The sequence below is a fragment of the Sebastes umbrosus genome, chromosome 13, assembly GCF_015220745.1.
Source record: "Sebastes umbrosus isolate fSebUmb1 chromosome 13, fSebUmb1.pri, whole genome shotgun sequence".
NCBI classification, from domain to species: domain Eukaryota; kingdom Metazoa; phylum Chordata; class Actinopteri; order Perciformes; family Sebastidae; genus Sebastes; species Sebastes umbrosus.
Window position 1 is genome coordinate 7,463,602 of NC_051281.1, and position 25,452 is coordinate 7,489,053.

Consider the following 25,452-nt stretch of genomic DNA (forward strand, 5'->3'; position numbering starts at 1 on the left):
AGTTGCCTCTCTCTCTGCCATTACATTCTCGACCCTAGGCAGGTATGGATTCATAACACATACACACAAACAGCCCAAGTCTCTTTTACAGCTGTAGCAGCTTTGTGCAGCACAGAATTTGTCCACCTATAGCTGTCAATGCTGCTGCTGCTCAGTGTAACTGCCTTACAATAAGTACTGTACCAGACTCACCACATTTATGAGGGGGCTGCCTGGTGGTTTATGTGGGAGCTGTGTGCATCTGGTTGTGTGTGTTATAAAAGACAGAGAGTAGGAATGGAAAAAGTACAAGTGGAGGCTCAGGCTGAGAGAGGATGAATGATATAACAGTTGGGAAACATTTGCAGGACATTCACCTTCATAACTTCTAAATTGAACTTTATCAAAGGTAAAGATGAGCATTATGATTGTGCTTTATACTGCATTGGCACTGCTTGTACTTTAAAGGAATGATGTGTAAGATTTAGGGGGATCTATTGGCATAAATTGAATATAATACTAATAAGTATTCTTTTCTTGAGTGTATAATAACCTGAAAATAAGAATTTCGAGGTTTAAATTGGTTGCAATCTGCAACCTGACCACTAGATGTCGTTTAATCCTACACAGTGGTCCTTTAAAATCAAAACATTTGTTCATACAGTCTAAGACCTGCTCTATATATAAAGCGTCTCGAGATAACTTTTGTTATGATTTGACGCTATATAAAAATAAATTGAATTGAATTGAATTGAATCAAGTCTATAGTGCTGATTAGGCTCAAATTATTTTGTTTGAGTTTATTTAACTAACAGATTACCATTTAATTTCTATTCTATGTTTTGTTTTTACAAAAGCTGTGAAATTCCCAAAATATGAATGTCTCATTCTTTTCATTTTGAGTGTGTGTGTGTGTGTGTGTGTATATGTGTGTGTGTGATTAGTGATTTGTGCTGCTAAGCAGAGAGTTAAAATCTGTGTTAGTAGGTTACACACTCAGCAAAGGCCGACCACAAGAGACCTGTCTGAAGTGTGTGTTTGCATCTACAGACGAACGTTCACACTGGCATGCTTGAGTTTGTGTGAGTCTGCGTTAAACTGCATTCAGGATCTGGAAAGATGAGATCTGGAGCTTGTCATCATGTGAACGCAAATCATGGATCGGATGGTGCTAAAACTTTTTTACTTTTACTTAAGTAAGACTTTGAATGCAGGACTTGTAACAAAGTATTTTTACACAGTAGTATTGCTTCTTTCTTAAACCACATTCACTAAGTGTGCGTGCAGATGTGTTGATATATCTGTTTGTGTATGCATCCACATCTGTGTGTAGCCTACAACTGTGTGTGTTTTAATGCAGAGGAAGCGTGAGAACCGGGACGTTCTCCTGAGGAGAAGAGGAGCAGTGAGATGAAGAAGCGATGAATAAATGAGGGCAGGTCAGGAGTGATGAGAAAAACAAGAAGAAAGAGGTGAAGAAATGCTGATGCAGAGAAATCACTGACAAAGGCTCTCTAAGCTAATTAGAGGGCTGAAACCAAACTAGCATTAAACTGTATACAGTTACAGCCAATTAGGAAGCATTGTAAAGTGGGCCAGTCTATAGAGAAGTTATTTTTTGGCCTTAGAAAGAAACAAAAAAGAATTCCTCCTACTGTCGTTTCACTTAAACCTGCAGTATAGGCAGAACAGTTTTGGCATCATTGTGCAAAAATTCTATAATAACCTTTTAGCATATTGTAATTCAAGTGCTCTGAGAGAAAACTAGTCTTCGTCTTTCTTTATTTTAGTACTCCCCATTTCTCTTTCCTTCTCTCACTCACTGAAGGTCCTTTCAGATATATAAGACGAAAAATGGGAGAAGTGTGACCTTGTGTGACCTCGGGAGGAAACCATGAGAGGGCAATGAAAATTGGTTTGACCGTTTGATCGGAGTTTGTTAGTGATTGGCAGCTGCACAGAGACGGCAGGCTCCAGCTCAGTTCTGATTGGTTGTTTTCCTCCGGTCTGTGAAATATTGCAGATGCCATTAGGAGCACTGGAGGACACTGGAGGACACCGGAGGACACAGAGGCACATGATTTTTTTCACATTACCTGTCTCATATGCTACTGTCAGAATATATTGTGACCGTTTTATAAAAATAACTTTTCCTAATCATATTTACAACGGAGTACAAGGACCACATTGAGGGGGGAAAAAATGGGGATTTCGAGAATAAAGTCATAACATTACGAGAAAAAAAGTCGTAATATTCCAAGAATAAAGTCTCGTAAACTTATGACTTTATTCTCATAATATTATGACTTTTTTTCTCATAAATTTATTACTTAATTCTCATATTACGACTTTTTTTCCTCATAAACTTATGACTTTTTTCTCCTAATATTATGACTTTATTCTAGAAATCTCAAATTAATTTTTTTCCCCTCAATATGGCCCTAATACTCCATCATAAAATTTGCTCCATTTCTACCCACTGCAGCTTTAAGCTTCTGCCCTCTGCCTTTAAACAATTGTTGTTGTTTTGCTTCCTGTTTAGGCTACATGATAGGTCAGATAGTTTGAGTGGCAGTTTCATTGCGGAAATGTCAGATTCTGATCAGCCCCTCCTCTCTCATCAGTGACAGCTGGGTCTCCTTGTGGTGATTGATTGCTCGTATAGCAACAGCAGAAAGCTTTGAATGTGACTTTATCAATTTTAAATAAATATTCCTCTGTGTTTATTATCTACTTCAAGCAGTTACATAAAAGTTACTGCGTAAAGGTAAGCTACTTTTTAAATGTTGGACTAGTGGCCTATTTCAATATTATTGTTATTGTATGGTGATGTTGCTGCCAGCTGTGTGTTTAATATGTGATGCTGGCACAGAACGACAGCGACGGAAAGATTGATGACGGGAAAAGACAGAAAGGATGACATCACACTTCCCATTTGGCTGCAGTTGTTTTTTTGTACGTCGTTTGTTTGGTTTGATTATTTCAAAATGTGCGTTGTATTTTTCTCTTTTCTTACCGCTGTGTGTGTTGTGTGCATGCTGGTGTGGTTTTATTATCAGGGTTTTAGGGTTTGTTTTCCACTACTTTTGACATGATGTTTGTCTTGTTGGATCAGAATCAGCTTGATTGTTCAGGTGTGAGTTGGCACATAAAGGTTACCTGGAATTAGACTGTGGTTACTTTGCTCTCATTGTACATAGAAATGCAGCTAAAAACAAGGAAGCTGATGTATATAGCCTATATAAAAATAATACAAGGAACAACAACATACAACAACATAGGCTACAGTGTGGCAGGCAGTGGTGCAGAGTGCAAATATGCTGCAATAAATATTGAATGAATGATTAACAGGTTGCTTTATATATATGACATAGGCGGAAATGTACAGTATGCATGTATAAACGTCTCTGATGGTGAATGTATAAGGCTTGTATGATTAAACTCAGGCAAAATATTTGTAATGGTCTGTTTTGGTTGACATAATGCATTTCAGAACCTATTAAAGGACCAGTGTGTAACAATTAGGGGGATCTAAGTATGTTTTCTTTAGTGTATAATTATCTGAAAATAAGAATTGTAGTGTTTTCGTTACGTTAGAATGAGCCGTTTATATCTACATAGGGAGTGGGTCATCGTCATGGAGTCCACTCCGTTGCACTGCCATGTTTCTACAGCAGCCCAGAACAGACAAATCAAACGCTATTATCTTTTCCTGAGTGGGCCGGAGTCGATAACGTTACTTGCTCCCGTCGCCGCCGCTCTCTCTCTTTTTTGCTTCACCACTCACTTCCCACATACACACACAGTCTATGCACTGGCTCTGCTCCAAATGCCTCTAGAGAGGGACATTTGCGTTTTTGTGTCGGCCACCGTAGCTCTCCAACACGCTTGGCACACCAGAGGCTTCAGTTTTTTGCAATCTCCTCACCTCACCTCTAGATACCGCCAGATCCTACACACTGGACCTTTAAGTAGATGTTTGGTCTTGGCCGGGCTAGGCCCACCTGATTTTCTCTGTGCCCACCCACACTGTGATTTCTGCCTACGCCAATGCGTCTGCCTGCTTTTTAAATATGTTGATTCATAATGTGCACACTCTCACACAATTGCATACAAAATTTGATGTGTTGTGTTATGTATGTGTTAATTAGGAGCAAGCTTTCACGGCTCGATCAAATGAAGAGTCTTTGATCCTTCATGCTTTGGCCTCTCCAGAACACCCCTGAGACAGATGGAGAGAAAGAGAGAGAGAGAGAGTGATTGTGAGAAAGAGGGTGAGGACAAAAAGTGAAAATGAGGAAAAGGAAGGGTAGAAAGGAGGAGAGATGGCGAGAAGATGGTGAAACAAGGGCCAGGCTAATTATTTGGGGTTTTATTCATGAATGGGTTTGTGGTTTCGTTTTGAATGTAGACAAAAATCTGGTGAAAATTACTTAAAAAAATAATTAATTCAAAAATAAAATGCTAAAAATTATATTCGCAATGTAAGCACTTAAAAAAATATATTCTAGGCCATAATCAACAGCTTTTTTTAGTGTGATCAGTGTATACTGTCAGTATGAAACAAAAACACTTTTTTTCGACATACTATACTATGACTTTTTTTATGATTTTCGAAATGCTATACTTGACTATTTCATGACACTTTCAGACATACCCTACTGTGCCTTTTCTATGACAATTTTTGATATACTATATTTTAACTTTTTTCGACATTTTTAAACATACTTGAACTTTTTCCAAAATACTACACTATGACTTTTGTTTACATGTTTTGACATACTATACTATGACTTTCTTTTCAATATACTATAATATGACTTTTTTGACATAATATACTACTTTTTTATGAAAGTTTTCGATATGCTTAACTATGACTCGTTTTTAATATTTTTCAACATACTATACTAAAAACATAGTATTGTAAAAAAATGTAAATAGTAAATCAAATTTCATCAAAAAAGTCATATCGGAAAGTTTCATGAAAAAAGTCACAAGTTGGAAAATTTCATAAAAAAAGTCATAAGTTGGAAAATTTCATGAAAAAAGTCATGTCGGAAAATTTCATGAAAAAAGTCATGAGTTGGAAAATTTCATAAAAAAAGTCATGTCGAAAAATTTCATGAAAAAAGTCATGTCGGAAAATTTCATGAAAAAAGTCATGTCGGAAGGTTTCATGAAAAAAGTCGTGTCGGAAAATTTCATAAAAAAAGTCATAAGTTGAAAAATTTCATGAAAAAAGTCATGTCGGAAAATTTCATGAAAAAAGTCATGAGTTGAAAAATTTCATGAAAAAAGTCATGTCGAAAAATTTCATGAAAAAAGTCATGTCGGAAAATTTCATGAAAAAAGTCATGTCGGAAAATTTCATAAAAAAAGTCATGTCGGAAAATTTCATAAAAAAAGTCATAGTATAGTACGTCGAAAAATTTCACAAAAAAAAGTCATATTTCGAAAAATTTCATGAAAAAAGTCATGTCGGAAGGTTTCATGAAAAAGTCATGTCGGAAAATTTCATAAAAAAAGTCATAAGTTGGAAAATTTCATGAAAAAAGTCATGTCGGAAAATTTCATGAAAAAAGTCGAGTTGAAAAATTTCATAAAAAAAAGTCATATGTCGACAAATTTCATGAAAAAAGTCATAAGTCGGAAAATTTCATAAAAAAAGTCAGTATAGGACGTCGAAAAATTTCATGAAAAAAGTCATGTCGGAAAATTTCATGAAAAAAGTAATGTCGGAAAATTTCATGAAAAAAGTCATGTCGGAAAATTTCATGAAAAAAGTCATGTCGGAAAATTTCATGAAAAAAGTCGAGTTGAAAAATTTCATAAAAAAAAAGTCATATGTCGAAAAATTTCATGAAAAAAGTCATGTCGGAAAATTTCATAAAAAAAGTCATAGTTTAGTAGGTCGAAAAATTTCATGAAAAAAGTCATAAGTCGAAAAATTTCATGAAAAAAGTCATGTCGGAAAATTTCATGAAAAAAGTCATGTCGAAAAATTTCATGAAAAAAGTCATGTCGGAAAATTTCATGAAAAAAGTCATGTCGGAAAATTTCATAAAAAAAGTCATAGTTTAGTAGGTCGAAAAATTTCATGAAAAAAGTCATAAGTCGAAAAATTTCATGAAAAAAGTCATGTCGAAAAATTTCATGAAAAAAGTCATGTCGGAAAATTTCATGAAAAAAGTCATGTCGGAAAATTTCATGAAAAAAGTCATGAGTCGGAAAATTTCATGAAAAAAGTTGAGTTGAAAAATTTCATAAAAAAAAAGTCATAAGTTGAAAAATTTCATGAAAAAAGTCATGTTGGAAAATTTCATGAAAAAAGTCATGTCGAAAAATTTCATGAAAAAAGTCATAAGTCGGAAAATTTCATGAAAAAAGTTGAGTTGAAAAATTTCATAAAAAAAGTCATAGTATAGTAGGTCGAAAAATTTCATGTAAAAAGTCATAAGTCGAAAAATTTCATGAAAAAAGTCAGTCCGAAAAATTCATAAAAAAAAGTCATAGTATAGTACGTCGAAGTGTAGTGTAGTACAGTGTAGTATGTCGAAAGATTTCATGAAAAAAAGTCAGTTTAATATGTCGAAAAATTTCATGAAAAAAGTCATGTCGGAAAATTTCATAAAAAAAATCATAGTATAGTAGGTCGAAAAATTTCATGAAAAAAGTCATAAGTCGAAAAATTTCATGAAAAAAGTCATGTCGGAAAATTTCATGAAAAAAGTCATGTCGGAAAATTTCATGACAAAAGTCATGTCGGAAAATTTCATGAAAAAAGTCATAAGTCGGAAAATTTCATGAAAAAAGTTGAGTTGAAAAATTTCATAAAAAAAAAGTCATAAGTTGAAAAATTTCATGAAAAAAGTCATGTTGGAAAATTTCATGAAAAAAGTCATGTCGAAAAATTTCATGAAAAAAGTCATAAGTCGGAAAATTTCATGAAAAAAGTTGAGTCGAAAAATTTCATGTAAAAAGTCATAAGTCGAAAAATTTCATGAAAAAAGTCAGTCTGAAAAATTCATAAAAAAAAGTCATAGTATAGTACGTCGAAGTGTAGTGTAGTACAGTGTAGTATGTCGAAAAATTTCATGAAAAAAAGTCAGTTTAATATGTCGAAAAATTTCATGAAAAAAGTCATGTCGGAAAATTTCATAAAAAAAGTCATAGTATAGTAGGTCGAAAAATTTCATGAAAAAAGTCATATGTCGGAAAATTTCATGAAAAAAGTCATGTCGGAAAATTTCATGAAAAAGTCATGTCGGAAAATTTCATGAAAAAGTCATGTCGGAAAATTTCATGAAAAAAGTCAAGTCGAAAAATTTCATGAAAAAAGTCATAAGTCGAAAAATTTCATGAAAAAAGTCATGTCGGAAAATTTCATGAAAAAAGTCATAAGTCGGAAAATTTCATGAAAAAAGTTGAGTTGAAAAATTTCATAAAAAAAAAGTCATAAGTCGAAAAATTTCATGAAAAAAGTCATGTTGGAAAATTTCATGAAAAAAGTCATGTCAAAAAATTTCATGAAAAAAGTCATGTCGGAAAATTTCATGAAAAAAGTCATGAGTTGAAAAATTTCATGAAAAAAGTCATGTCGGAAAATTTCATGAAAAAAGTCATGAGTTGAAAAATTTCATGAAAAAAGTCATGTCGGAAAATTTCATGAAAAAAGTCATGAGTTGGAAAATTTCATAAAAAAAAGTCATGTCGAAAAATTTCATGAAAAAAGTCATATGTCGAAAAATTTCATGAACAAAGTGATGTCGGAAAATTTCATAAAAAAAGTCATAGTATAGTAGGTCGAAAAATTTCATGTAAAAAGTCATAAGTCGAAAAATTTCATGAAAAAAGTCAGTCCGAAAAATTCATAAAAAAAAGTCATAGTATAGTACGTCGAAGTGTAGTGTAGTATGTCGAAAAATTTCATGAAAAAAAGTCAGTTTAATATGTCGAAAAATTTCATGAAAAAAGTCATGTCGGAAAATTTCATAAAAAAAGTCATGTCGGAAGGTTTCATGAAAAAAGTCATGTCGGAAAATTTCATAAAAAAAGTCATGTCGGAAGGTTTCATGAAAAAAGTCATGTCGGAAAATTTCATAAAAAAAGTCGTTGAAAAATTTCATGAAAAAAGTCATGTCAAAAAATTTCATGAAAAAAGTCATGTTGGAAAATTTCATGAAAAAAGTCATGTCGAAAAATTTCATGAAAAAAGTCATGTCGGAAAATTTCATGAAAAAAGTCATGAGTTGAAAAATTTCATGAAAAAAGTCATGTCGGAAAATTTCATGAAAAAAGTCATGAGTTGAAAAATTTCATGAAAAAAGTCATGTCGAAAAATTTCATGAAAAAAGTCATAAGTCGGAAAATTTCATGAAAAAAGTCATGTCGGAAAATTTCATGAAAAAAGTCATGTCGGAAAATTTCATGAAAAAAGTCATGTCGGAAAATTTCATGAAAAAAGTAATGTCGGAAAATTTCATGAAAAAAGTCATGTCGGAAAATTTCATGAAAAAAGTCGAGTTGAAAAATTTCATAAAAAAAAATCATATGTCGGAAAATTTCATGAAAAAAGTCATGTCGGAAAATTTCATGAAAAAGTCATGTCGGAAAATTTCATGAAAAAGTCATGTCGGAAAATTTCATGAAAAAAGTCAAGTCGAAAAATTTCATGAAAAAAGTCATAAGTCGAAAAATTTCATGAAAAAAGTCATAAGTCGAAAAATTTCATGAAAAAAGTCATGTCGAAAAATTTCATGAAAAAAGTCATGTCGGAAAATTTCATGAAAAAAGTCATGTCGGAAAATTTCATGAAAAAAGTCATGTCGGAAAATTTCATGAAAAAAGTCATGAGTTGAAAAATTTCATGAAAAAAGTCATGTCGGAAAATTTCATGAAAAAAGTCATGTCGGAAAATTTCATGAAAAAAGTCGAGTTGGAAAATTTCATAAAAAAAAAGTCATATGTCGGAAAATTTCATGAAAAAAGTCATGTTGGAAAATTTCATGAAAAAGTCATGTCGGAAAATTTCATGAAAAAGTCATGTCGGAAAATTTCATGAAAAAAGTCAAGTCGAAAAATTTCATGAAAAAAGTCATAAGTCGAAAAATTTCATGAAAAAAGTCATGTCGGAAAATTTCATGAAAAAAGTCTTGTCGAAAAATTTCATGAAAAAAGTCATGTCGGAAAATTTCATGAAAAAAGTCATGTCGGAAAATTTCATGAAAAAAGTCATGAGTTGAAAAATTTCATGAAAAAAGTCATGTCGAAAAATTTCATGAAAAAAGTCATGTCGGAAAATTTCATGAAAAAAGTCATGTCGGAAAATTTCATGAAAAAAGTCATGAGTTGAAAAATTTCATGAAAAAAGTCATGTCGAAAAATTTCATGAAAAAAGTCCTGTTGGAAAATTTCATAAAAAAAGTCATAAGTTGGAAAATTTCATAAAGAAAGTCAGTATAGTACGTCGAAAAATTTCATGAATAAAGTCATGTCGGAAAATTTCATGAAAAAATTCATGTCGGAAAATTTCATGAAAAAAGTCATGTCGGAAAATTTCATGAAAAAAGTCATGTCGGAAAATTTCATGAAAAACGTCATAAGTCGGAAAATTTCATGAAAAAAGTCGAGTTGAAAAATTTCATAAAAAAAAAGTCATATGTCGAAAAATTTCATGAAAAAAGTCATGTCGGAAAATTTCATAAAAAAAGTCAGTATAGTAGGTCGAAAAATTTCATGAAAAAAGTCATAAGTCGAAAAATTTCATGAAAAAAGTAATGTCGGAAAATTTCATGAAAAAAGTCATGTCGGAAAATTTCATGAAAAAAGTCATGTCGGAAAATTTCATGAAAAAAGTCGAGTTGAAAAATTTCATAAAAAAAAAGTCATATGTCGAAAAATTTCATGAAAAAAGTCATGTCGGAAAATTTCATGAAAAAAGTCATAGTATAGTAGGTCGAAAAATTTCATGAAAAAAGTCATAAGTCGAAAAATTTCATGAAAAAAGTCATGTCGGAAAATTTCATGAAAAAAGTCATGTCGAAAAATTTCATGAAAAAAGTCATGTCGGAAAATTTCATGAAAAAAGTGATGTCGGAAAATTTCATAAAAAAAGTCATAGTATAGTAGGTCGAAAAATTTCATGAAAAAAGTCATATGTCGAAAAATTTCATGAAAAAAGTGATGTCGGAAAATTTCATAAAAAAAGTCATAGTATAGTAGGTCGAAAAATTTCATGTAAAAAGTCATAAGTTGAAAAATTTCATGAAAAAAGTCAGTCCGAAAAATTCATAAAAAAAAGTCATAGTATAGTAAGTCGAAGTGTAGTGTAGTACAGTGTAGTATGTCGAAAAATTTCATGAAAAAAAGTCAGTTTAATATGTCGAAAAATTTCAAGAAAAAATGTCATAGCAGAAGTATCACTATCTGAACACACTTCCTGTGAAGACTCAGTATCCTGCAATTAAGCTGGTCGTGGAGTGGGAACTGAGAGACAACGACAAAAAAGACCTGTTCTGCATCAGGTTCCCAGTTCATATTGTGAGCTAAGCCAGCAACAGTACCTCTCTGAAAAGTGTTATATTTTTTTATTTAAAGAAAAAAAAGGGATCAGCTTTGAGTAAAAACCTGAAGAATGTAAATGACTCTAGTCGAAAAATTTCATGAAAAAAAGTCATAGTATAGTATGTTGAAAATGTTTTAAAAAGTCACAATAATGTATGTCGAAAAAAATAGTAAATAAGACTTTTTTTTCATGAAATTCTTCGACATACTCTACTATGAATTTTTTTCAACAATTTGACATACTTTACTATGAGTCTTTAAACATTTTTTCGACATACTATACTATGACTTTTTTTTTTTTCGACATACATTATTGTGACTTTTTAAAACATTTTCAACATACTATACAATGACTTTTTTTTTATTTATTCAATACTATAGTATGAGTTTTTATTCATTCGACATGCTATACTATGACTTTTATTAGACATACTAAAGTATGACTTTTTTTTTATTTATTGAACATACTATACTATGACCCTTTTTTATTTTTTTACAACATACTATGACTTTTTTACTTTTCTACGACATACTCTTGACTTGTTTAAGACATTTTAATGGCATACAAACACAGAGAACCAAATCACTTGTTATTTAGCCTTTATTAAATAATAATAATAACATTAAAAAAGAAATTTTTCTGTACAAAGTCTACAAACAACAGTTTGAGTTATCTGGCCAGTGCCGTAAGTGTGTGGTTGTCTTAATGTAGTGTGCATTTCTCTGTGTGTGTCAGGGTGTAGAGTATATGTGTGTATCAATCGAGACAGAAGAGGTAATGCTATCTGGACTTCCAGAAGGAAAGTATTAAAGTTGAGTACGAGAGAGAGAGAGAATAGGTGACGTGTGTGTTTCTATATCTATATATTGTATATTCATTTGTAGTTGTTGGCACCCAATGTACTCATCGTTTCATGTGTGTTTGTGTGAGAGAAAGAAAGTCAGAGTAAGATAGCAGTAGGGAGAGAGAGACAAAATAAGAGAGCTCCAAGGCACTTGGAAAACAGTCCAATGGAAATGCATTTAGACAGAAAAAAACCTTCATCTCTCTCTCCATTGTTCTCTCCCTTCTATGACCATCTTTCAACACCTTTTTATAATCCCCCTATTTTCTTTGTGTATTTCATCTCAATAGGCCTCCTGAGGCCTGTACTACGAAGCAGGATTTGTGGTTGGTGAGTTAATTTCAGGGTGAACCCTGGGTTTTCCGTCCTACGACGATGGTTAACTTAGATCACCATGGTAACTTATGCTGAACACCTAACCTGCTCCGGAGCAGGTTATATTCCAGATAAGAGATCAACTCGTATTAAAGCATCGCCTACTGACCAATCAAAGCTCGGCGCACAGATCGTGGTTCTTGGTTGTTAGGGTTAGTTAAGCCAGATAACAAGAAGATACCCTGGGTATGTTTAACTCGCTTCGTAGTACAGGCCTCTGGCTATATCCATGTGCCCTCGAACAGGGAGAGATGAGAGAGAAAGGCAAAAAGAGAGATGGGGCAACAACAAATGTGACATGTTTGTCCTTAGCTCTTTCAATGTACAGCAACTTCACAGATTCAGTAAACACAAAAATGACTTTCTCAAATTGACCTTAATCTGCTGCGACCGAGCAGGGTGAGGAAAAAAAAAAAATACAAAAAAGGCAGCGTCTGGTCCTCCAATTACATTTTCAAGATTTCTGTCTGGGTCACTGACTCTTCCTCACGGTCGTGTCGTTCTCTGTGTGTCGTCATTGTGTCTCTCTCTCTCTCACCTTCCACCTGTCCTGCTGACAGTCTCATTTTATGTTAATCTTATGTCATCTGTCATCTCTCAGCTGAGTATCTCACTGGATATGTTTCCATGCAGAGAATCACCTGCTTACCAGCCTTATGTTGTCAAGTCAATCAACTGTTCCTGACCACAGCTTGAACAGCCAAAAAGTAATATCTTTAACTGCAGATGGATAACTCAAATACAAGGGCTGCTGCCATGTGTTATGTTGGCATCAAAAATGCAAAAGTCTCCCATGATTTCCATTCATTTGCAGGTAATTTTCAATAGTCATTTATGTTTACTAGCAACATCTACTTCTAATGTTAGAAGAAGCGTAGCATTCATAAAGCACAGGCAAAAGTAACGGGGTGGAAGTACAAAGTGTAACTATGACCACAACCTTTTCCAATTGCTTTTAGTTGTCCAACCATCGCCATAAAAACTCTAATCATGCTTTGGTCATCAGAAGTGTATATCATATGAAAAACATGAGAAAAGTTTCAGATATGTTTTACAAATGCATTTTGTTGATACGTTAATTAAAAAAAATTCTGGGAGGCATTAAAGGTACCCTGTGGAGTTTTGTTGTAAACATACAAAGTTAGATTTACACATTCTGTGTATCTTTGAGGTCGAAAAAATGTGTTGAATGTATTTCCCCCAGCATAATAATATAAAATCCTTGCTAGCTTGCTGTCTTCTTCTTATTTGCTGAAAATTGTGGTGTTTTTTCATGACATGTTACCGCTGCCAACCATTCAGGAATAGTGTGAAACCACGGTTCTGCATGCTTGTGTGCATGCATGAGATACAAACAAAATGGAAACATTGCTCAATAGCGCTACTAGTGGTCAAAAACTCCACAGGGTACCTTTAAGTTTCCACCAAAATGTGTTCAACTGAAGCTAAATAACGGCATATGAATGTAAATTCTTGGGAGAAACAGCTGCATATTGCTAAAAAAATGTTTGTTTGATGATTGATGAGACTTCTCCTGCATGTAAACATAACCACCATATTTTTTCCTCTTCTCTCTCTCTCTCTCTCTCTTTCTTCCTGTCTGTCTATCTATCTGTGTGTGTGTGTGTGTGTGTCCTCCTGTTCATCAATCTCTCCAGCAGCACTGGCACTCCTCGATGGCTGTCCTCCGATACAGCGTATACTGTAGTTAGCTTAAGGCTCGATTGTGTGTCCAAGAAAGTCGACGGTACGATTTCTCTCCTCCTTTAGTCATTCCTTCTCTTTCCGTTTTTTGAGCGTGCTTCATTCAGGGGGGGGCGACGCTAAGAGCGGCAGATAAAAGGCAGGATGATTCATCACTCTCAGTCCGTTCTCCACCCGGCCTCTTTTAACACTTGTTCAGAACCCCCCTGTGCACGTACACGGCTCTTTGGCAATCCATAGGTTGCAATAAAACAATCACTGACATTTTGTTCACACAGTGTCTGTCCATCATGTGGGCATCATACAGTTTGAAAAGCAAAAAAATATAGATATATACCAAAGACAAACCCTAGAATACTGAATCTAAAGCACGACTCCATAACAGCATGTTAGATTTAGATAAACCTCTGATTTTCTGTCTTCCATCTTCCTTTTACCTTTCATCTACTCTCTGTAAAGTCTGATCATCTGTAATGGAAAATGTGTGGAAATAGAAAAGGACTGAAGTAACAGTTAAGACTATGGAGTCCAACACAACGCTAAAGAAAGTCTAAAAATGGCGTAAGAGCTCTACAGGGCGGCTACGAACTGAAGCTGGCTTTTCTTTACCTTTTTTTTTCCAAACAGACACAAGTCTAAAACATAACAAAAACAGTCACCATTACTCTTCTATGCCACTGGTTTCACAAAGCGCAGACCGAGGGCAGACAAAGGAGCGAGCGGGTGCCGTATGGCCGGCTAATGGACGTTTGAAAGTCCCAGAACTCATATCTAAACCTTTCAGAAAAACAAACAAAAAGAAAATGTCCTTTTTCATCCTCTTTTTTTCCTTCTTCACCTTTAGAAATCTAGATTCCTTTGAGTAGTGTGGTTTGATATCTTTTAAACTTCTTTAGGGGGGGATAGGCATTCGCTTGATATGTGTTGATTTCAGTCAAAAGTACCCACATTAAATGGTCCACTGGTGCTGAAGTCTTCACCGACAGTCAGAAGCTGGAGCTTTTTTCATTTCAGCATGCCGGCTCTATTGGCCACATTCAAATTCAAGCCGAAGAGGACACATTTGACATTGCCCTTCTGCCAAATACCAGTCATGGGTACATGTTAATGAAATCCTCCTCTTCATTAAGAATTCCATCACCAACGTTTTAACCAAACACCCAGACTGTGCTGTCATTTGTGGTCCAAATGTCCAGATTGTCATGGGTGCTGTAGTCCATCTGCTAGCTTCATTCCAGTGGCTGGCGGGTTATATTCTATGGTAGATCTGTCATTCATATTCATTTATTCATTCCTTCATTCATTCACAGGCTTTGAGAATCAAGCAGGCTCTCTCCTGCAGGCGGAGGAGATATGGTACTGTGGGTAGGGGAGACTGGGGTCAGGGGTTCCCCAGTTTAGGCCTCATAGCATGTAGGGGAGATCAAGTTCACAAGCTCCCACTGGCACGCAAATAGGTGGGGAACCTCTGGGTTGAATGTTACCCCCTTTAGACATCAGAGCAGGATATTAGGTAGGGGACACTGGGGATTGAAATAACAGATAGTGCTTCCTTTTCGTGTTTTCTTTGTCCAAACCGAGAACAGAATTCCTTTTGCAAGAGATCACGGGACGTGTCTTTCCCCATCGTTCTCTAGAGTTCTCCTCCTCCTCCTCCTCTTCATGCCTCGGAGCAGCACCTCTGCTGGTTGATCTTCACTTTATGCTTAATCCCGTCGTACAACTCAAAGTTGTAGTTCTCCAGCGTCGTGGAGGAGCGCGAGGAAAGCCCGCTGTAGGAGCACGTGCAGTAGAGGAGCAGCCCCGCGCAAACCGCACCCAGCAGCACGCCTAGAGAGCTCATCACAATGATGGTGAGGAGGATGGGGTCCAGCGTGTACAGCCAGGCGTTGTCCTTGTCTTTCTCTGACACCAGGGTGACGGAGGAGGGATCCATATCAGAGGAGGACGGGGTGGAGAAGGAGGACGGCCAGCCTGGGAACACATAGTCTGGAGAGAAAACAGGAAACTTTAGAAAAAACTTCTATACATAATTTTAAAAATGCTTATATAAAGCATCACGTTCAGTCTCATCTGTCAGTCGCGCGAGCGCAAGTAACAGGACGCTGACTGACATTGACTTAAAGGCCACAGGTGTCACTGTTAACAAGCAATTTCTGATTCTTACAGAGGGTCCCTTTAAAGTAATAAATTCAACTGTATCGGAGCCAAATATCCCATGTCGTGTCTGATATATTCAAAAAAAGCTAATTCTGTTACCCTGGTTGTTATTGTTGACTTCATAAGTTTGGAAACATAATTAAATTAATTACTGTAAAGGTGCTCTCCGGTGTGTCTTGTGTGTGTTGAAGTGTGCACATCTAGCTGGCACAAGCAATCACGCTAATCCACTTAATGAATGTATGCACATGAACGAACCAATCCGCAATTAAGTACTGCATTTAGAGTGTTTTATGGCAGAACACCCTGATACACACACACACACACACACACACACACACACACACACACACACACACACACACACATTCACAGAGGGAAGCAGTCAACAGACAGTAAACAGACTTGTTTAGTGAGGTAAAGGCTGAGTACTCTTCTTGTATCTGTCAAGGGGCTGGAAGGAACAAGGGATAATAACACAAGCATGTGCGCACACACACACACAAATACTGTTCACACACACACACAGGAAGTAAACCGTGATTGTTACAGACAGATGTTTTCTAGGTGCCCAGGAGGAAGCTGTCTGTCTCAGTTTGTCTGCCACGAAACATGAAAGAGGAGGAGAGGAAACACACGCTAACATGCCCACATGCTCTCACACACTCTTCCCTTGTCTATACACACTCACACACACACCAGAGATTGTCTGTCACTGTTGCCACCGGCTTTTTTCTTGTGGAATCACAAGTAAAACGAAGAGCCATGGGCATGCCTCTGCTTAAAGCGCTATTTCACTATTATTCGGGGGGAGACTTGTAAAACAGCCGGTATAGCCTCAGGCTGAGAGGAGAGGAGAGGAGAGGAGAGGACGTCAAACCTTACCTCCATTGATGGGGGGCTTCGGGTTGAAAACAGGATCTTTTCCAAAATCCATAGGCCTGGGATCTGTTGAAAAGACAGACAGAGTAGAACAGTATTAATCTCAAACATCCAGTCAAGCCAGAGCTGCTCAAAAGTCCACGTTGTGATAACATCACTCCATTTCTTATGTTGTCAGAACACAAGCTACATTTGTAGATGGAAATCAAACTACACAAGCAGCTTAAAGAGTGAGTGATCTTGTTTAGACTGTCTGAAGATATCAGGCAAGAGATCTACTACAATTTAAACCGTTCTAGAGGGAGAGAGAAGGTGAAAAAAAAAAGACACCCAAGACTGCTTCATAGAAAAATATCACTTTTATTACCTTCACATTCCCCACAATATGTTTTCTTTTTATTCCAAGACCATGAAATTCAACAAGCTAAAATACCACATTATATTTCCGAGGCAGGCCGAAGTGCAAGGCTTTGAAAGGTTTGGGAGCTCAATTCTGTTTCAATTCAGTTTTATTCAAGGAAATTGATATTACAATCCTCAGAAAAAAAAAATAGAGCAATATCTGGGCAGCTGATAATCATTTATTGCTGGGGCGAAGGAACCAAAAACGTATTATGAAGTGAAACCGTAATAGATATTCAAAAGACAAGAGGTGAAAAACTAATTTAGTAGATATGAAAAAAGATACAGAGCCTCATTTCCTCAGGTAGATAAGGTCATTTTTTTTCTATGAAGCAATTTTAACATGTGGCTTCCAGACTACACCTTCTATAAACAACCTTTATAAATTTCAAATACTCTTCAGTTAGATGAATACTTTTAAATGAGACCTGCTATCTGTGAAATTAAGTTATTTGCTCATGTATTAAATATGAGGTAATTTCCTTGAAATTAAAAAAAAGTGACTCAATCACATCTTTAATTGTTTAGAATTGACTCACAATTGACTTCCAAACCCAATTAGAGAATAAACAAAAGAAATTGAACTCAATTTTAATTCAGATATTATAGCAACCAAGAAATCCTATGCTAAATGGAGAGTATTCATTCTCCGATGTTTGCTTGTTGGGAATTTGCTTATTTAATTATTTGATTATGGGATTGAGTATGGGTGCCTCTTGGCCTTGTATGTTTCTCTTTAGTTCAATATTTAATTTGCTTTAAGTGCAAGACAGTGAAATTCAGCGCAAGACAAAAAGACAATCATAAAGTCGAGGTCTTTCCTTCACAGAGAAAGTGCACAGGAGTAAATATAACAGTGAGGTGGCTGAAGCCAGGGATGAACGTTAAAGCACTTTACCACTTCAAGGATTCAGCTTGAGTCTAAACTAGTCACAGTTTGAATCAAAACTAGTTCAAGTTCATCCCTTGCTGAGGCCATGTTTCAGAATGATCAGTCTTTGCTGCTTCCAACAAACTTATATCAAGAAAAATCCTTCTAATCAATAAAAAAGAACTCAATTACTAGAACAAGAAATCACAACATCATCTATTCATTTGATAAAAATGACATCATTAAGGTAGATTTTCCAAAAACTCAACATGTGGTTGCACTTTACCCCTAAAATGTGTGATTTCACGTCACCGAAATTGAGGGCGAAAAGTGAGAAATGAGAACAAAGGAAATTACAGGCGATCAAAAGATTTCTCAAAGCATACAAGCTGCAGAGCGGCCTGCAGATCATGATCATGACTTCAAATAATGTTTGTCTGAACCACCCAACTAAATAAAATAATGCTGTCACAATGTAAAAACAAAAGCTGTTACTGTGCAGAATAAGCAGTTAACCCTGAAACAAGCTAAATATGGCTAATCCCAGTAGTCACACTGTACAACGTATCATCATACGGTTCTTTTGATATCTTACGAAAAGTAATTTTTAGTGCATTTCCATACGAATGTCCAGCGTCAATTTCCGCTCCAGTCTTTTCAAAATAAACTTTCATTTTCATAGGAAACAACTTGGTTAGGATTAGGCAATAAAACTACTTAGTTAGTTTTTAGGAAAAGATCGACTTGGTTAAGTTTAGGCAACATAACTACTAAGTTAGGTTTAGGAAAAGATCGTGGTTAAGTTACGCCAAACTGGAAGTGTTTACGCCGCACCAGAAGTGGCGTAACTTAAGTACGAATGTTCCATGAAAAAAACGCCTTAGGTTTTGGAAAAGTTTGTGGTTTGGGCGTAATTTAAGTACGAAAGTTACGTGACAAATAACATTGACTTGTGGTTTCACATGGGGTACGAACAACGGTCTCCTGGGCGAAGGTCTGGTGTTTTTTCACCCACCCATCCTCCCCGACTGTTCGCAGCTCTTTATACTTCCTTGTTCATAATTACGAGGTATACATATGAATTGATTTTGTGATGTATATATACGAATTACAGTGCATTTGCTTTTCATAGGTACGAACAGTGTATGAGAACAGCCTGCACTGTAAATTATACATCTTACTGAAATGTACTCTCCATGTAAGACTACTGTAGTACTTGCACATGAAAGCATCTAATCAGTCGTCTCTTCTGATGTAAATGTACAGTCTCAACAACAGACCCTCCAGGCTCTAACTTCTCCTTTCTCACAGTCAAATTGAAATCACCACAGGCCTTTACAAGACATTAAATCAACAAAGAGAAAGCAAAAGAAGCAGGAATAAAAAAAAAAAAAGAAAAGAGAGAGATGCTCGGACACTCTTTGGACGACTGTTGAACACTTTCTAATGATCCTGGCTTAAAGCCCTCAGGCTATAGGATCCTGAGAAGAATCATCACGCGGATCTGAAAGGAGATTAAAACTCCCCGTAGCCCCATTTTATCTCCACTCTCCAATTAGCAAAGAGAAGAATAAAATGGGGGCTTTTTTTTTTTATTCAGGAAAAGACATGGATGGCTCTTTGGCACCATACTCTGTTCCAGCGGGGGCCCGAGGACCTGTTAGAGTGCTTTCTCTCGTAATATTTCTCCAGGAAACAGAGGAGGAGGGGGAGACTGAAGGGGAAAAAAATAGAAATGGCCTGAAGGCTAGAAATGCTTACCGCAGGGTTTTATGAATGCAATCAGCTCCATTAACTAATTAGAAATATTAAAAGGCTTCAAAGTAGTCTGTGATGGAGAAGGGAGAGGGAAGTGAGGGAAGGTTGATTTAAAAGCGCTGCATGAGGGGACGCCAGCACATTTTCCAAATCTTGCAAAAAGTTTGACAGAGAGAACGAAAGAGAAAAGTGCACGGGTAGCACAACATAAATACAACCATATATCATTCCTCCGTTTGAATTTCGGACCCACATTGATTGGGTTACAGCACAGGGCTGCTAGAGTGAGTCATATAATGTGTAAATCATACACAAGTCGATTGAAACGGAAGGGAAAGGGGATGGATATGCAAGCATAAAATAACGAAAAATACTTGTTGACTAAAGCACAAAAACACAGTTTACGAGAGGCAATTTGATGAAATAAGTCAATACGGAGAGCTGCAGAGTAGATAGACTCTCTGAACACGTACGCAAAAGTGATTTAAGAGACTGAATTTGTTGGAATTCTTTGCTAACACAGGTTCGTGGTTTGTTAGATTGTGTGCGTGCAGCGAGTATAATGTGTCTCCATCACACTGTCTGTTCTGCCAACAGACTTCTTTCATCTGCTTTTGTGTTTGAAACAACCTGCCCTCCTCCTTCAAGTCTCTCCCTCCTTCAATCCAAACCCCAACCTGCCTCCCTGTTAGCCTTCCTCTCGGAGTAAAAGAAAAATCTATCTTTAGAAAGTATAGAGAGCAGGTTTTTTTTTTTTTTTTTTTACTTCTTTCATCTTCCTCCATCTCTGGGCACTTTCTTTGGAGGGAAAAGGGGCTCGCTTAATGGGCCCTTCTCCTCTGAGAGATTTTGCTCTCCTCCATTTCTGCCTCTCATTTTCTCTCCTGTGTTTTTTACTGGGAGGATTTGCAATGAAGGGAGGGAGTAGAATAGGAACAAGCGGGTTTTGATAAAAAGGCTGGGGGATTTGAGCATGAACAAAATGATGTAGGGGGGGTAGTAGCACACAACAGAAGATGGTGAGCTGCTGAGAATTCCTGAAAATAAGTACCACAGTGGTGCGCCCAATTTCACAGACGTGGATCTGACTAGAAGTTGATACCCAAACCAAAACCAAGCAAATTAAATTACTTTTTTTTTTACATCATCTGAATAATTTTCACATAACATGATTCAACAGTTCGTATGATATCTTAGGAAAAGTTATTCGTCATGTTTCATGTTCATGTTTTCCTACAAATGTCCAGCAACACGTGACACACGTTTCAATTTCCGCTCTCGTCTTTTCAAAATAAACTTCCGTCTTCACAGGAAATAATTTGGTTAAGTTTAGGCAACACAACTTCTTAGTTATGTTAAGGAAAATATCGACTTGGTTAAGATTAGGCAACAAAATGCTTAGTTAGGTTTAGGATGAGTTTGACTTAGTTGGGTTTAGGCGACAAAACTACTTTCTTAGGTTTTGCAAAAGATCGACTTGGTTAGTTTTAAGCAAGAAAACTACTTTGTTAAGTTTAGGAAAAGATCGTGGTTTGGGTTAAAATAATTCCGGAAATGGCGTTACATTAGTACGGAAGTTACGTGACAAATCAACGTTGACTTCTGGGGGAAAGTCCGGTGGTTTTATACTTCCTGTTTCACAATTGCATGGATTACATATGAATTGATTTTGTGGCATGTATACGAATTACACTGCATTACTTTTTGTAGATATAGCTATGAACGGTGTATGAGGACAGCTTGCACGATTTGTTTTCGTTTCGTGTCCCTACGATTTAAGCTTGAATTTAAGCTGGATGCTTTAAATGAGCGACAAACATTTGCTGTTGAGGATTTGACATCAAATGAAAGTCAAGAAAAGTTAAGATCATCTCAGTGAACACAATCAACATAACTGTTGCCTTAAAACAATTAATAGTCAGCGGGTATAAAAAATAAACATTGTATAACTATCATACATCAGAAGCACATGAACGCATACTGTAACATGTGATTAGAAAGAAAGAAATGATTGAATTAACAACCAACACATTACTCAACTTATTGTTTCTATTAAGATTCACAGTAAATGTAAGAAATTGTCATAAACCATCAAAGCCTTCGGTAAATCATCATCAAGAAGCAGAAAAGTGCTAATGTTACTTTCAACATTTCAAAATAGCGTGTAACCCAACTTCAAAAACGCATCATGTCACACTAATTTGTATGCAAACTCATCTGTGTCAATATAAAAAAAAACAATTCTAACACACAAAGTTATGGTACGTGTCCACAGGCTCCGTCCTTTCCAAGCTTCCCATTCATTGTCTATGCAAGCAGCCGTGCAATGCATTCTGGTACCATAGTATTGCGATTTGATAGACGGATTGTCACGTTGCCCGCTCCTCATTTGCATAAAGTTGAGGTCTAGGACACTTTATACAAATCAGGGGCGACCGGCTCGACGCGCCACATCTAGAAACTCACGAAAAACTTTTGAACAAACCATTGTAGATCTAAAATAAAGACAGCTTTAGCAACTTCATGGCTTATTTCTCACCTTACATTTTGGTAAACTATTTTTGTAACATACAAGAAGATAGGTTTCCAAACGAGCCGCCATATTGGTTTCGGTTTGAAAGCTGGGAGCAGCAGCCCACGAGGGAAAGCGTTCATCCAATCAGGTGCTTAGTGCCCAGTGGCAGCCCATCAAACGTCCAATGCTGAGAAGCAAGGCGATCCCTCGCATCCAAAAACGCCCATGTGGACACGTACCATTAGACAGATGATTAAGAAAACATCAAGAAATCTGTGTGAGGGGTGTGACGGTAGTGCTGCACTGCAATCAGTCTTATTTGATGGATCAGGAATTTAATGATCGAAGGACCTGATCCTGGATCAGCGGTTTTCTAAAAGGCTTCATAAGTAAGAAGCTCTTTCTCACAGCATATGTTTGGTCTCACCTGTTGAATAGAAGCTAAACCGTGTAGTCAAATGGACCACACTTTCAGCAGGTCACCAGGCTAGTATGCAAAACATTCTGATTTTCACAAATTATTACTTTGTCATAGGATGACACACAAAAAGATTTAACAGAAGTAAAGAACTTGAACTTGCACAGACTTCAAAGAAAACTGATACTCAATACTAATACGTTACTCAATACATATGATTTGGGATTTGTTTCATTCTTCCAGTCTAATGTGTGCGGGACATACAAAGATGTTTACATTAACAGACACAGGCATTGGATTATCTATGAGATCAAGGCAAAACTGTATGGAGTCCATTCATACTCCAATTTGACACTGAGGCACTACCTCGTTCTGGAGGCCAAGAGGTAATAGTTTTAAAGCACATTTTAAGAAAGGCATATCAGCATGTAATGAAAAATGCACTCAGGGTAACACGCGAAAAAGTTTTGAAGTGTCCGTGCATACAGTATGTGTTGGAGACTTTTGAGCCTTTGTGTGTTTTGACGCAGAGAGAGTTTGTTTCTAGGTCTGCAGGATGCGATGTAAGCTGTCTCATCCTATCTTTCTCCCCTCTCCCCCCCCCGTGTAAACCAGACAGAGAACAGCACAACACTGATTCCTCGTTCACAGACCACAGGAGCCGCCCACGGTGGATGTGTTAGCCGTCTATCTGTCACGGCTGGACGGCCGGCGCTAATTCTCCCCATACCTCTTCCTTTTCTGTTCTTAATCTGTCTCTGTCACTCTCGGCCTCTCAAAGGCTAGCGGACAAATAAACAGCAGCTTCACTCAGACCCAGAGAAATAGCCTTCTTTCTTTATGCAGCACACACTTCTATCTCCCTGTACCTGTGTGTGTAAATCCCCTCTCTCTGTCGGACAGGGTGTTTGAAGGCAGGCAGTGTCCAAGCTGCAGATCAGAGCAGGGTAGACAGATATGTCCTGCTCTGACAGAAGGAAAATATGCTGTTACAACAGTGACATGTACACTGATGTACATATGTTTTGTCCACAGTCTGTTAGGCAGTCTACATGTCCAGACAACCAGGTTGGGGTGCAGCTGTAGAAGCCGGTATGCTCTCAAAAAAAGTGGCGATCTAATGTTGTTATCAGGCCCTCATCAGCCATCAGAATTGGCAATTAAAGTTCTTCCATCTACTCTCCCCAGTGATGGCGAAGTTCAATGTCAGGAGGAGTTCATCCTGCCAGCGCCAGCCAACAAAGGAAGTTTAGCAAAGGTGCATGCTGATCAGGTAATTAGATCAGTCATCAGCAACAGGAACTGCAGTGTCTCTTCCATGTAGATTCTCATCAGTGATGAGTGCTGTATCCTGCTGTTGATCATTTATCTCAGGGAGTTTTTACACCCTTTGATCGCCTTATTTGAACAAAGCATTCTAATAAAATTCACACGTAGTCCGGTTGTTTTCAACACCGGGAATCACAGCCGTCGTCTTTCTCCAGTTTGATGGTGAGCATGGGGTCAAGACTCGGCCCGTTACCTGGGTACAGGTGGTTTTGGTTGGGGCTCTGGATCAGATTATAGCTGGGGGTTTGGTTCTGGTAGCAGTTTTGGAGACCTTGCTGATCTGGCTGCTGTTGGCTGTTGTGGTACGTCACTGAATGATGGTGACTACCGCTGGTCTTCTTGGGCGCCCAGTGGTACCGATGGCAGCACAGTGTCACCACCACGGTAACAGTGACCAGCAGCAAGAGGGCGGCGCCTCCCGCCAACACATAGTACCAGTAGGCAGGGATGGGCGTCACCGCCACTGTGTCTACTGTGGGCTCCATCCCAGACATGGCACCCCCTGGAGGGCAGGAGGACACATTACTGGTTGGCACTACGGACGAGGGAGGCAGGCATGCAGACCGCATCGGACAGTTAAAAACTGTCTAATTGACTCTTCGCTAAGCCCCTCCCCCTAGACGGTGATTGTCCAATCATAGCTTAGCAATCATAACTAGGCATGGCAGGTCTGTCAAGCTTTGGATTTCCCCACATGCTGAATCATGTGTGTTGTTTTGGAGCCCTTCCAAAACCCAAAAGCAAATAAACAAAGTGTTTATCTGCGCTATCGTAAGCTGCAATCTTTAGCATGTCCAGCTAACTACTACTTACAGGCACATCATTTACAAGTTACCTAAAACTGAACTACTAACTTAGTTTGTGGAGTTTCAAACACACTGTTTGAAAATACAAACAAGTATGTAAGCTTCACAGTCAAAGGTTATAGGAGAAACTTCAGAGACCAGGTCCAAAGCACACTGGAGCACACGGTATTTAAGATATTTGGATATTGGATGAATTTATATTTATTGTTGTGATACATGTTATTATTCGTAGTATTTATATATTTACTTTTACTTCTCTCTTTTTATTATTATATGATGTATGATTGTTTACCCTGCCTACATGCAGCTTATTGTTCCCTCCCCATTTTTCCAGCCTGAGCTGAATCCCTTCCCAATTAGGGGAGGTTATTTAAGAGAATGTGAGTCTCGGATCTGTTTGACTCTGATGAAGATGCACTTAGCGTTCAAATGTTAGTCTTCTAATAAAGTTAATTGCCTTAAATCTGTGTGTGCCAGGGTGCTTTGGACCTTGTCTTTGAAGTCTCTCCTATCACCTGACCGGACTTCTATTCCTCATGAAATAGTTGAAGTATGTGAAACCTCCTTTCTTCAGTCACAGTGTTATGCTTGAATGTCTAATTTTACATTTTTGCTTATTGTACTTATAATACTAGGATTGTCTTCTACGCGAATCATCATCTGAATAGGATGATGACTTTTTGCCTGGGACATGCAGCTTTAGCTTAATTAGCTATCTACAGTAGCAACAGCTGCCATTTCAGCCAGCTAGAAGTCTGCTTTTGTCTATCTCTGTCTAAAATCAAGAATTACTGAGAATTTCAAGTGTTAAATCTGCCATTGTTATCAATGTAATTGCATGCCGT

General features: G+C 37.0%; 1 protein-coding gene across 2 annotated transcripts in view; it reads right to left on the minus strand.

The window, feature by feature from the left end:
* Positions 1-11,125: 11,125 nt before the first annotated feature.
* nrp2b (neuropilin 2b) overlaps positions 11,126-25,452 on the minus strand; it is a 119,098-nt gene continuing 104,771 nt past the window's right edge. The window contains exons 17-18 of one of the 2 annotated variants that reach the window (XM_037788973.1): positions 16,512-16,574; positions 11,126-15,455 (exon numbers count right to left, since the gene is read on the minus strand). In XM_037788973.1, coding sequence (XP_037644901.1) covers positions 15,127-15,455; positions 16,512-16,574 — 392 coding nt within the window. In that variant the 3' untranslated portion in view covers positions 11,126-15,126. Of the gene's footprint in view, positions 15,456-16,511; positions 16,575-21,574; positions 24,304-25,452 lie in introns of those variants that run through there. The other variant, XM_037788974.1, reaches the window with a different exon arrangement.